The 14,240-nt window shown below is 41.5% G+C and overlaps 1 protein-coding gene across 1 annotated transcript in view; it reads right to left on the reverse strand.

The window, feature by feature from the left end:
• Positions 1-9,929: 9,929 nt before the first annotated feature.
• ugp2b (UDP-glucose pyrophosphorylase 2b) overlaps positions 9,930-14,240 on the reverse strand; it is a 40,920-nt gene continuing 36,609 nt past the window's right edge. The window contains exons 9-10 of the mRNA XM_067989525.1: positions 13,722-13,826; positions 9,930-10,500 (exon numbers count right to left, since the gene is read on the reverse strand). Of these exons, the coding sequence (XP_067845626.1) occupies positions 10,393-10,500; positions 13,722-13,826 (213 nt within the window). The 3' untranslated portion in view covers positions 9,930-10,392. The remainder of the gene's footprint in view (positions 10,501-13,721; positions 13,827-14,240) is intronic.

The following is a 14,240-nucleotide window of genomic DNA, read 5'->3' on the forward strand; positions in this document are numbered from 1 at the left end:
TTCATGATTTTGAATACCTCTATCAAATCTCCCCTCAACCATCTCTGTTCTAAGGAGAACAACCCCAGCATCTCCAGTCTATCCATGTAACTAAAGTCCCTCATCCCCGGAATCATTCGAGTAAATAGGATTGGACTCTGCCAGCTTCTTGAGAATTATAAAATTCTGTTTTGTGGAACAAGGTGAGGATTGTGAATGGGGTGTGAATCGCCGTTTGGAAACCTCTGCGATGATGGGATGTCTGGATGGTCTAACTAAAGCCTTGCACAAATTCAACATTATCTCCTTTGTTTTTGTTTGGTATCTCTACAAAGCTTAATGGATACGGAATATTTTAAATTTAACTGGTTTCTCTTCACTCAGTGCCCCTACACCCAACGTATTATCGTGCAGCCCTGCTTCACTTAGCACAATGCAACAGTCAGGGCCATAATCTACTTTTACTAGTGGTGCTATTCTGATTATGCACTTACAATTGGATAATTAGCAGAGAGAAGAATTTAGAAATCTTTTTTTTCCACCCCCCCCCACCTCTAAAACAAAGCATCCTATCACACTCCCCATTTAGAACCCAATATAGACCCAACTAACCTGTGGCTTGGTTGCAATAGATTTAAACAATGTGTGACCTCAAAGCTTCAAGGGTGTGCATACCAAGTGTCGTTTGGTATCACAAAAGCTCACCTATTTCTGGCTGACTACACACTCTCTCTCCAGCCATGGCTTTCACGCCTCATGAATCTCGAGCTCTGCATACCATCCCAAAATTACATCTAAAGTTTCTGGTAACAGATTGTCATCATTAAGAATAGTATGTTTCATGTTATAGTCTGTAGAGAATTCCAGTTCTACTGTATATATGAAATTGCAGTTAGTTTTCCTACTGTGTGATGGTACTCATCTCTGCCCATGTAACATGCTCCCATTTGTGCTGTCTTGCTAGCATTTCACATGTGTTTTTAAAATATGTGTTGCTTCCATCATTAAACTGTAGATTCAGATTTGATTTAAAATCAGTCGTTTACCATATGATGGGCTCAATTGACTGTATTTGTCTCAAATTATCCAGCCACCACAAATTCAGGCTTCTGCCACAGAACTATGTAAAGCCTCTTCTTGATACTGTTTCTGTTTTAAATCCACCTTGAGCCTGTGCTGACTCCTTTTCACGAGTCTTTGGTGTGTCCTGACAATGCTTTTCAGAACTCGTGAGGTCATTCTGTTCCTTTGCAGCCACCGGTTTAAGCATTTCTAATTGGTATGTATGTTTTTTGTCCTCCCTTTCATGCCCCCACTCGAGTGCTCCCTAACCTGTTGCTGCTTTGCTTCGCTTTCCATTCTAGCCTGTAACAAATTGGTTTCTGAACTCATAGAACGGGTACAGCATGGAAGGAGGCCATTTGTCCCATCAAGTCCGTACCCGCTCTAGGCAAGAGCAATCCAGCCAGTCCCACTCCTCCATCCTATCCCCGTAGCCCTGCAATTTTTTTCCCTTCAAGTACTTATCCAGTTCCCTTTTGAAGGCCATGACTGAATCTGCCTCCACCACCCCCTCGGGCAGTGCATTCCAGGTCAGAACCACTCGCTGTGTAAAAAAGTTTTTCCTCACGTCATAGGAACATAGGAACAGGAGTAGGCCATTCAGCCCCTCGTGCCTGCTCCACCATTTGATAAGATCATGGCTGATCTGTGATCTAACTCCATATACCTGCCTTTGGCCCATATCCCTTAATACCTTTGGTTGCCAAAAAGCTATCTATCTCAGATTTAAATTTAGCAATTGAGCTAGTATCAATTGCCTTTTGCAGAAGAGTTCCAAACTTCTACAACCCTTTGTGTGTAGAAATGTTTTCTAATCTCGCTTCTGAAAGGTCTGGCTCTAATTTTTAGACTGTGCCCCCTACTCTTAGAATCCCCAACCAGCGGAAATAGTATCTCTCTAACCACCCTATTTATTCCCCCTAATATCTTATAAACTTCGATCAGATCACCCCTTAACCTTTGAAACTCGAGAGAATACAACCCCAATTTGTGTAATCTCGCCTCGTAACTTAACCCTTGAAGTCCGGGTATCATTCTAGTAAACCTACGCTGCACTCCCTCCAAGGCCACTATGTCCTTCCGAAGGTGCGGTGCCCAGAACTGCTCTCAGTACTCCAGGTGCGGTCTAACCAGTGTTTTGGATAGCTGCAGCATAACTTCTGCCCCCTTGTACTCTAGAGATAAAGGCCAGCATTCCATTAGCCTTATTGATTATTTTCTGCACCTGTTCATGACACTTCAATGATCTATGTACCTGAACCCCTAAGTCCCTTTGGCCATCCACTGTTTTTAACTTTTTACCATGTGTCACCTTTGGTTCTTTTGCCAATCACCTTAAATCTACGTCCTCTGGTTCTTTACCCTTCTGCCAATGGGAACAGTTTCTCTCTATCTACTCCATCTCGACCCTTCATGATTTTGAATACCTCTATCAAATGTTCTCACAACCATCTCTGCCCTAAGGAGAAGGACCCCAGCTTCTCCACTTAATTGAAGTCCCTCATCCATGGAACCATTCTAATAAATCTCTTCTGCACCCTCTCTAAGGCCTTCACATCCTTCCTAAAGTGTGGTGCCCAGAACTGAACACAATAGTCCAGTTGTGGCCGAACCAGTGTTTTATAAAGGTTCATCATGACTTCCATACTTTTGTACTCGATGCCTCTATTTATGAAGCCCAGGATCCCGCATGCTTTTTTAACCACTTTCTCAACCTGCCCTGCCACCTTCAATGATTTGTGCATATATACCCCCAGATCTCTCTGTTCCTGTACCCATTTTAGAATTGTGCCCTTTAGTTTATATTGCCTCTTCTCATAAGTGATACATTTCAGTAGGAATAAACACTTTTCTACATTGAATGTCATCTCCATGTGTCCGCCCATCCCACCAGCCTGGCTCTATCCTCTTGAGGTTTATCACTACCCTTCCAAGTTTTGTGTCATCTGCAAATTTTGAAATTGTGCCCTGTACACCCAAGTCCAAGTCATTAATATATATCAAGAAAAGCAGTGGTCCCAGGGATAAAATTTGCAATTCTCCAGTCCTCTGGCACCACCCCCGTATCTAAGGATGTTTGGAAGATTATGGCCAGTATTTCTGCAATTTCCACCCTTACTTCCCTCAGCTACCGAGGATGCATCCTATCCGGACCGGGTCACTTACCTACTTTAAGTACAGCCGGCCTTTCTAGTACCTCCTTATCAATTTTTAGCCGATCCAATATCTCAACTACTTCCTCTTTTACTGTGACTTTGGCAGCATCTTCTTGGTAAAGACAGATGCAAAGTACTCATTAATCAGCCATGCCCTCTGCCTCCATGTGTAGATTTTCTTTTTGGTCTTTAATCATAGGTTGCAGCACGGAAGGAGGCCATTTGGCCCATCGAGTCCACGCCAGCTCTATGTAAGTGCAATCCAGCTAGTCCCACTCCCCCTGCCCTTTCCCCATAGCCCTCCAATTTTTTTTCCTTTCAAGGACTTATCCAGTTCCCTTTTAAAGGCCACGATTGAATCTGCCTCCGCCACCCCCTCAGGCAGTGCATTCCAGATCCTAACCACTCACTGTAAAAAAGTTTTTCCTTATGTTACCTTTGGTTCTTTTGCCACCGGTCCCACCCCTCCTCTTACTACCCATTTACTGTTTACATGCCTATGGAAGACTTTTGGATTCCCTTTTATGTTGGCCGCCAGTCTATTCTCATACTCTCTCTTTGCCCCTCTTATTTCCTGTTTCGCCTCCCCTCTGCACTTTCGATATTCAGCCCGGTTCTCACTTGTATTATCAACCTGACATCTGTCATATGCCCCTTTTTTCTGCTTCATCTTACTCTCCACCTCTTTTGTCATCCAGGGAGCTCTGGCTATAGTTACCCTACCTTTCTCCCTGGTGGGAATGTACCTAAACTGTACCTGAACCATCTCCTCTTTAAAGGCCGCCCATTGTTCAATTACAGTTTTGCCTGCCGCTCTTCGATTCTAATTTACCCAGGCCAGATCCGTTCTCATCCCATTGAAATTGGCCCTCCTTCAATTGAGTATTTTTACTTTAGAATGGTCCTCATCCTTTTCCATAGCTATTCTAAACCTTATAATACTATGATCACTGTTCCCTAAATGTTCCCCCACTGACACTTGGCCCACATTTCCCAGGACCAGCTCCAGAAATACCTCCTTCTTCGTTGGGCCGGAAACATACTGGTCAAGAAAGTTCTCCTGAACACACTTCAAAAATTCCTCTCCCTCTTTGCCCCTTACACTATTACTATCCCAGTCTATATTAGGATAATTAAAGTCCCCATTATCATTACTCTATGGTTCTTGCACCTCACTGTAATTTCCCAGCAAATTTGATCTATATCCTGCCCACAAGTTGGTGGTCTATAGAATAATTGTAAACAATTTTACAACACCAAGTTATAGTCCAGCAATTTTATTTGAAATTCACAAGCTTTCGGAGGCTTCCTCCTTCCTCAGGTGATTTTCCACATTCACCTGAGGAAGGAGGAAGCCTCCGAAAGCTTGTGAATTTCAAATAAAATTGCTGGACTATAACTTGGTGTTGTAAAATTGTTTACAATTGTCAACCCCAGTCCATCACCGGCATCTCCACATCATGTCTATAGAATACACCCAGTAGTGTAATGGCACCTTTATGGTTTCTTAACTCTAATCAAATAGATTCTGTCCTTGACCCCTACAGGACATCCTCTCTCTCCAATACTGCAATATTCTCCTTAATCAATGCTGCCACCCACCGCCCCCCCTTCCCTATCTTTCCTGAACACCTCGTATCCAGGAATATTTAGTACCCAATCCTGCCCTTTTATGAGCCAGGTCTCTGTTATCGCTACGACATCATATTCCCATGTGGCTATTTACCTTGAAGGTGTTCTTTCTAAATACTGTTTGTTGCTGCTCAATTCACAAATTTGGTAAAGGGGATACTTTGATTCCAACTTTCTGCCAGCACTCATGATTTTGTGTTTTACTGATCCTTGACATTGCACAAAAGGAATAGTAAACAAAACACCCTCACCGTTAGCGCTGCAATTCCTCTACTGTGTAGAACTATGTAAAAATGAAAGCACTTGCTGCTGAGTTCTGCACTTTTTAAGTGTACTCTCTAATCTTTCCATTTATATTACATTTGTGCTGTCGGAATGCACAGCTGTCATGCAGGACAGGATAAGTGCCATTCTTTCAACCCTATTGGATTGCACCAGTCGTACCCAGGACTTCAACTTTGCCTCCTACAAAGCAAAGCCACTCTCTCCCAAGATCTTTTGCAGAAGCAGTGCATAATGTTAGATAAATCTGCAGGCCATGGACTAGTGAGACACGTTTGATTTCTAATGCTGCCAAGTTCCTAATTAAGGTACACCTACATGGGCAGTTGTCCCAACAGGGAGGAAGAAAAGTTCAGCGTATGGTACTCAAACCACTTCTGGAGACATCTGCTTCTAGGCTTCTGCCCGTCAAAGTACCTTTATTCTTGGTCACCTGTCCTAATATCTCATGGCTCGTTGTCAAAGTTTGTTTGCTAACGGTCCTGTGAGCACCTTGGGGCATTTTACTACATTAAAGGCTCTGATCTTCGACCTCAACTCCACTTTTCCGCCCGATCACCAAATCTCTTGATTCCCGAGAGTCCAAAAATCTATCGATCTCAGTCTTGAATATACTCAACGACTGAGCATCCACAGCCCTCTGGGGTAGAGAATTCCAAAGATTCACAACTCCGAGTGAAGAAATTTCTCCTCATCTCAGTACTAAATGGCTGACCCCTTATCCTGAGACTATGTTCCCTAATTCTAGACTCTCCAGCCAGGGGAAACAATCTCTCAGCATCTACCCTGTCAAGCCCTCTCAGAATCTTATATGTTTCAATGAGATCACCCCTCATTCTTCTAAATTCCAGAGTATAGGCCCATTCTACTCAATCTCTCCTCGTAGGACAACCCTCTCAACCCAGGAATCAATCTAGTGAAACTTTGTTGCACCCAGTCTAAGGAGAGTATATCCTTCCTTAGTTAAGGAGACCAAAACTGTACACAGTACACCAGGTGTGGTCTCACCAAAGCCCTGTACAATTGCAGTACAACTTCCTTACTCTTGTACTCCAACCCCCTTGCAATAAAGGCCGATGTACCATTCGCCTTCCTAATTGCTTGCTGTACCTGCATGTTAACTTTCTGTGTTTCGTGTACAAAGACACCAAATTCCCACTGAACACCAACATTTAATAGTTTCTCACCATTTAAAAAATATTCCGTTTTTCTATTCATCCAAAGTGAATAACCTCACATTTCTGCACATTATACTCCATCTGCCACCGTCTTGCCCACTCACTTAACCTGTCTATATCCCTTTGCAGACTCTCTGTGTCCTCCTCAAAGCTTACTTTCCCACCTAGCTTTGTATCGACAGCAAACTTGGATACATTACATTCAGTCCCTTCATCTAAGTCATTAATATAGATTGTAAATAGCTGAGGCCCAAGCACTGATCTTTGCGTCACCCCACTAGTTATAGCCTGCTAACCAGAGAATGACCCGTTTATTCCTACTCTCTGTTTTCTATCCGTTAACCAATCCTCTATCCATGCTAATATATTACCCCCAACCCCATGAGTCCTTATCTTGCGTAACAACCTTTCATGTAACACCTTTTCAAAATCCAAATACACTACATCCACTGGTTCCCCTTTATTTACATCCTCAAAAAGCTCCAGATTTGTTAAAAACAATTCCCCTTTCATAAAACCATGTTGACTCTGCATGATCATATTATGATTTTCTAAGTGTCCCGTTACCATAGCCTTAATAATAGATTCCTGCATTTTCCCTACGACTGGTGTCAGGCTAATTGGCCTGTAGTTTCCCATTTTCTCTCTTCCCTCCTTTCTTGAATAGCAGGGTTACATTTACTACCTGCCAATCCACTCAGACCGTTCTAAAATCTAGGGAATTTTGGAAGATTATAACCAATGCATCTACTATCTTTGCAGTCACCTCTTTTAGAACCCTAGGATGTCGGCCATCAGGTCCAGAGCATTTGTTGGCTTTTAGTCCCATTAATTTCTCCATTACTTTTCTTTACTAATATTAATTACTTTAAGTTCCTCTCTCTCTCTTTCGACCCTTGGTTCCCCACTATTTCTGGTATTTTTTAATATATTTGTTTAATGTCTCTGCCATTTCCTTATTCCCCATTATAATTTCTCCTGTCTCAGCCTCCAAGGGACCAAAGTTTATTTTAGCTACTCTCTTCCTTTTTGCATACTTGTAGAAACTCTTACAATCTGTTTTTATATTTCTTGCTAAGTTTACTCTCATATTTCATTTTCACCCTGTTTATCAATTTTTTGGTCATCCTTTGCTGGTTTCTAAAACTCTCCCAAATTCTCAGGCTTACTACTCTTCTTGGCAACATTATAAGCCTCTTTTAATCTAATACTATCCTTAACTTCTTTAGTTAGCCACAGATGGATCACTTTTCTTGTGGGGTTTTTAATTCCTCAATGGAATGTATGTTCATTGAGAATTATGAAATATTTTTAAATGTTCGCCATAGCTTATCTACTGCGATATCTTTTAATCTAATTTCTCAACCACCTCAGCCAACTTGCCCCTCATACCTATGTAATTGACTAAGTTTAAGACTCTAGTTTTGGACTTAAGTACGTCACTCTTGAACTTAATATGAAATTCTATCATATTATCATCCTCTTCCCCAGACGATCCCTTACTATGAGATTACTAATTAACCCTGTCTCAATTCACAAGACAAGATCTAAAATGGCCTGTTGCCTGGTTGGTTCCACGACATATTGTTCTAGGAAACTGTCTCGAATACATTCCATGAACTCATCTGCCAAGCAACTTTTGCCAATTTGATTTGCCCAGTCTATATGAAGATTAAAGTCCCCCACGATTATTGAATTACCTTTGTTACAAGCTCCTCTTATTTCTTGATTAATACTCTGTCCAACAGTAATAACTACAGTTAGGAGGCCTCTAAACTACTCAACCAGTGTTTTCTGCCCCTTGTTATTTCTTATCTCCATCCAGACTGATTCTATTTCCCGATCTTCTCTGAGTCAAGATCCTTTCTCACTACTGTCCTTATGTCATCTTTTATCAGGGCTCCCACCCCTCCCCCAACTCCATTCCTTTTCCATTTTGTCTGTCTTTTCAAAGAGTCAAGTGCCCTGGACTATTTAGATCCCAACCTTGGTTACTCTGCAACTACATCTCCATAATGGCTACTTAATCAAAGCCATTTATCTCTATTTGTGCCATTAATTCGTCTATCTTGTTACGAATGCTTCGTGCATTGAGATAAAGAGCCTTTAATTTTAACTTCTCACTATTTTTCTCTGATTTGACCTTATTCACTGATGCACTATTACCATTAAACTCTCTTCTTATCTTTACCTAAATCACTACACTGCTCTACAGCCTTGACTTTTCTCTTTAGATTTATAAATTTACCCTTACCTGAACCCTCTTTAAAGCCCTATCGACTACCCCCCAGTTATTTGATTTAGTTGTGAAAAGTGCTATATAACATGATGTCTCAAAGTTGCTTTATAACCGAAGTACTGTTGAAGTCATTACACTGTTGTAACGTAGGAAATGTGGCAATTTGTACAAAACAAGGTCCCACAAACCGCAATGAAATAATGATCAGATAATCTGTTTTAGGTGTTGATTGTGGGACAAATTTTGGCTAAAACACGAGAACTTCCCTGCTCCTCTTCAAATAGTGGCCATGGGATTTTTACATCCACCCGAGGGGGCAGACAGGGCCTCACTTTGACGTTTGATCCAAAAGACTGCATTTCTGCAGCACTCCCTCTATACTGCACCGAAGTGTCAGCCAATCTCATGTGCTCAAGTCTCTGGAATGGGGCTTAAACCCACAGCCTTCTGACTCAGAGTGCTACCACTGAGCCAAGACTGACAATGAAAGGCACTTTGGATGGGTATTGGTAAACTGCTTTGTGCAAACTGAACTAAGAAAGTTATCACAGGAGGTTACAAAATGGAACTGAAGACTAAGTTGTGCAGCTCTGGAGATCCATCCCTCACCAAAAAAAATGACAGATTAACTGAACATGGCTGTTTGTGGGACCTCACTGTACAACAGCTACTACATGTCAAAAAGTAATTCATGGACTGTGAAGCACTATGGGATGTCCTGAGAACGTGAAAGGTGTTATATTAATGTCAGTTTTTTTTTTTAAAAACTGCGGCATGTGATGGAGGGAATCACAAAATCTTCAGTGAGATTGTTGCAATGGGTCGAACCAGAGATATGTGCACAACAAAGAATCAGATGTTTGATCATACAACTTCAAAACCTTACTCCTATCACCACACTGAACAATCCTAAAATTAGCAGCAGGGCAGAAATGAATTGCGGCGCCTTGCCGTGCCACTGCGGCGCCTTGCCGTGCCATGGGGATCGCCGTGCCATTGCCGTGCCATGGGGATCGCCGTGCCATTGCCGTGCCATTGCGTGCCATGGGGATCGCCGTGCCATTGCCGTGCCATTGGGATCGCCCTTCAATTCTGCATACAGTAAATTCTTGATTTCACTAACAATCATGAGGAAGTGTTGAGGGAAGGTCAGGCAATCCTCAAAAGGGACCAAAGAAAAGGCAGACCTTTCACATGCAGCAGCACCACTACGGCTGAAGAACAGGCCGGTTTCTCGGCTGGCATGGCTCACATGCCAGACACCTAAAGGGAAGAAAATATATACCATAGTCACCTGGTCCTTCTTTTAAAAATAAACATCCAACATTAATTGTGCTATCGTACGCTGATTTAAATAGATTAACTTGAGCAAAGTGCACTAAACAGATCAGAAAACACAACAACTTTCACATTGCAGTTTATTATAATTCAAAGAGTGAATGTAACACAAGAAACTCTCAACAGAAAACTTTAACCCTTTGATTACCGGATACAGAATTGATGCAGAATTTATTACAAAGTTGAAATATTTTTAAAATGCACAGAACTAAAAGTTGAATTCATAGTTTTGTTGAAAGAAAAATAATTGGGACCACTTCTTAATGTTGGTATATAAATGCAGTACTCTGACCTTTCTGTAGGCCACTTAAAATCTCCACAAAAAGGTGGCAGCAAGTACAATTTTAAAATAGTAAGCAATTTTGAAAACAGCTACCTGGAAGAAATATGTCTTTTCACACTCAAAGTTAGCACATTCTATAAGCATTTTAATGCACATAAAACTATGTATGAATAGCATTACTGTGTGAATCATCACATGATAAAATAAAGCAATATCAACAGGTTAGGATCATAAATATTCCTCCTAATGGTCCAGGATCCGCAGATTGCCGGAAACAATCTTATTTTCCAATACTGCACCTGGAGGTATGTCAATCCTGTCTCCGTGATTTGCGATAATTATAACCGTTCCCTAAAAACAAAAAAAGCAAATTAACTGTTGATGCATCTCAAGGTACAGATCAAATAATTGCTAAATACCTTTAAAACTGTACTCTAAGTTAGCAGGGAAAAAGATGCTATTGATAATGTCCTGAAAACATTTTAGAATCTGTTGAGTATTGCTTTTGTTGCATTTCTGGTTTTATCTGGAGGACAACTCACTGGCACGCGAGGTGCGCGTACCAACGCGAGGTGCGCGTACCAACGCGAGGTGCGCGTACCAACGCGAGGTGCGCGTACCAACGCGAGGTGCGCGTACCAACGCGAGGTGCGCGTACCAACGCGAGGTGCGCGTACCAACGTAGTAGGATGTGGGCTTATGTCCACGTCTAGAAAATTCTCAATCCAAGATGTGCCACTGTACATCTGATAGCATACACAATCTGTATTAAATGGTCATTTTTATTCAGTTTGGGCACTTGTATAGAATATATATTCTCTCTCTTTCTCGGCAGAGACTTAAAACCGATGCTCTACCTGCTCTCTCAGGCGGATGTAAAAGATCTCATTGCACTATTCGAAGAGCTGGGGAGTTGTGTGTCCTGGACAACATTTATTGCTCATCAAACATCACTAAAACAGATTATCTGGTCATTATTTCATTGCTGCGCGCAGTTTAGCTGTCGCGTTTCCTACATTACAACAGTGACTACACTTCAAAAGTACTTCATTGGCCGTAAAGCACTTTGGGACGTCTTCTGGTCATGAAAGGCACTCTGTAAATACAAGTTCTTTCTTTCTATGTAATCAATGACTAAACATTAGTGGGCAAATTAAATGCAGAAAAGCAAGTCAGAAGGCACAAAAGAACATAGGAAGAATCACTCATTACTGAATATGGAATATTTAGTATTAAGTCAGGATTGGATGCCAAAAAACCTGCTCGTCTACACATACCCACAACCTCGTTCATTTTTATGCTTGTACGATGTGTAAGTACTTGCACCTTTTTCATTTGTGAATTTATTTGAAAGAAAATCTCAAATACCACTAAAAAGTTCATTGCCGGTCTTTACCTCTTACAAAAAAGATAGTTTGTCTGCCCAAAACTCCCACGATGTCAGTTTCATTTATAGGATGCAGGTGTTGGGCCGAATGGCCTATTTCTGTGCTGGTAATTCTAGGTTACCTCTAGAAACTTTTTAAAAATTGGTTTTACAGATAACATACATTTTGAATTTAAAATTATTTCAGTATTCAGAGGCCCTTTCACTATAGTTGATCAACTTGGAAATGTACAGAAAAGGGTAACCTGACCTGGTTATACTGGCTTTGTGGATGAAATTGTCTTTAAAATAACAGGATTTAAAGTTGTTGGGCTTATTCTGATTTAGGTTATATAGTCAATGTGAATAGACTCAATTAGAGATATTCCTTAGGGATGGGCAATAAATGCTGGCCTTGCCAGCGATGCCCACATCCCATGAACGAATAAAAAAAAAATTCCTGAAATAAAGTAAAGTTGTATGCCGTTACTGGATTACTCCAGGGTTGAATGTCATCACTGAAGCACCTATAGTGCTACAGGAGTTTAAAGCCGAGGAGCAGGCAATTCAGCCCAGTATCCGGGTCAGCTCTGAAGGGATTTAAACAGAGTATAAAAATTTTCAATTAGAGGTGTTGGAGGACTAGGAGTCAATGTAGGTCAGCGAGGATAGGGGTGATTGGGGAGAAGGACTGGGTGCAGGATAGGATATGAGCAGCAGAGGTTTGGATGAGCTGAAGTTTATGGAAGGTGGAGGATGGATGGACTGGCCAAGTGAGCATTGGAATCGGTATACAAGAGTACACAGTTAGTGGGAAGTGAACAGGTGATGGCTTTAGTTTTCCCAATGTCTAAGACTGGATATTGGACAAGCAGTCTGACAACAGAGGCAGTGGAGGGGTCGAGAGGGGTGGTGGAGAGAGAGAGAGAGCTGGGTGTTGTCAGTGTACACGTGGAACCTGACCCCATGTCTTCCAATGATGTCGCCAAGGAACCGCATGTAGATGAGGAAGAGGAGGGGGCCAAGGATAGATCATTGAGGGGCTCTGAAGATAATGGTGTGGCAGCTGGACGAGAAGCCACTGCTTGGTCTGGCTAGGCAAGAGTGGAAGCAAGCAAAGGCAGTCCTACTGAGCTGGACAGCGGAGGAGAAGCATTGGAGGAGGATAGTGTGGTTGACAGCGTAGAGGCTGTAGAGAGATCGAGGAGGGATAGTGCACCACGATCATAGTAACAGAGGATGTCATTTGTGACACTGATGTACTAGGATGTCAATGCAGATTCCTGCTAGAATGCTGTATTATGAGCATTGAAATGCAGGATCACAATAATCACCTGTTTTGGCCAAATGTTACTGCTGATATCAGTTTTAGTGAACCACGAGCAGTCATGGGTTTGGTACCAGCAGTGACGACCTGTGCTTTCGGGGCGTTCTGATTTGTCTCCATTCTTCTCCAACCTGGAACTGGACGGTCTACCTTTTATTTTGAAGAACTAGAACTCATGGTCTTTTTAATATAGTGGACATTCAGAATAGATTTAATGCTCACAAGCCCTGCTTAAAGGCCACAACAGGTAAAGCCAGACAACAAGGTAAATGTCATGGCCCAACAGAGATCCGTATCAAGGCCAGATAAATTAAAGCTGATCTGAAAACGAGATACTAATCACACAGACCAAGGATAATCAACCAGTTACAAACTTCTTCCTCTGTATGGCACTGGAGAACAGTTTAGAACATCACTGAGCTGATTGAGTTTGAGGAAATTGCATGATGTAGAATCAAAGGGACAGCATCTCGAGTTCCTGTGGCACAGCTCACTTGGCTGTGGAGACTGAATGAATGATCGATCTATAGATATTGCAAGAAATTTATTGGTCACTAAATAGTACTTCATTTGGAAGCACATGCAGGTGGCTCGGTAAAATGCTGCAATCACTAAGGGGCCCTCTGCAAATAGAAGACAATGGGATGGTTGGGAATGAGTTACCAGACAATAATCCAATCAAAGCCTTCAGATAATGTCAAATCAGTTTTCTTTCCACTTCAAGACTGCCAACTTTTATTTTAAAATTAATACTGCAGTCACTGTCTTGGGTGGTGATGTAGGATTTCACAGTTTAGGCAATTTTGAACAATAATTTAGAGGAATTCAGTACATTCTTTACAATACAAAGTACCCAACCCAATGCAACCCTTTACTAACCTTCAATACAACGTGCTTGCCAAAAGTAACATCTCCTGAAACAGTGAGGTGATCTAATTCAAGAATGTCTGGTATACTTTCCAACCTCGCCAGGTAATCTTGTACCTGATTGAAAAAAATAGCCTCAGTTTGAACTGTCGTCTTCAATTATCATATTCTATCATGTACCATGGATTCAGCTGCTTACTTGACAAAGAAAGTGCAAAGCCCAGTCAGCATTTTAAAAGCTGATCAAGTGCAGTACTATAACCAAAAGCAAAATACTGCACATGCTGGAAATCTGAAATAAAAACAGAAAATGCTGGAAATACTCAGCAAGTCAGGCAGCATCTGTGAAGAAAGAAAGAGTTAACATTTCAGGTCGAAGACCGTTCGTCAGACACTACTTTACCCTTGTACTTAGGACTATCTACTCCTGATAATTGTTTTTTTTTTAAAAACACTAAAAATTGAATTATCTAATAATTTAAATTAAAGGAAATGTAATTAAAGTAAATATTTCAATCTCGTTGAAACATA

Source organism: Heptranchias perlo, chromosome 8, assembly GCF_035084215.1.
Source record: "Heptranchias perlo isolate sHepPer1 chromosome 8, sHepPer1.hap1, whole genome shotgun sequence".
Lineage (NCBI taxonomy): Eukaryota > Metazoa > Chordata > Chondrichthyes > Hexanchiformes > Hexanchidae > Heptranchias > Heptranchias perlo.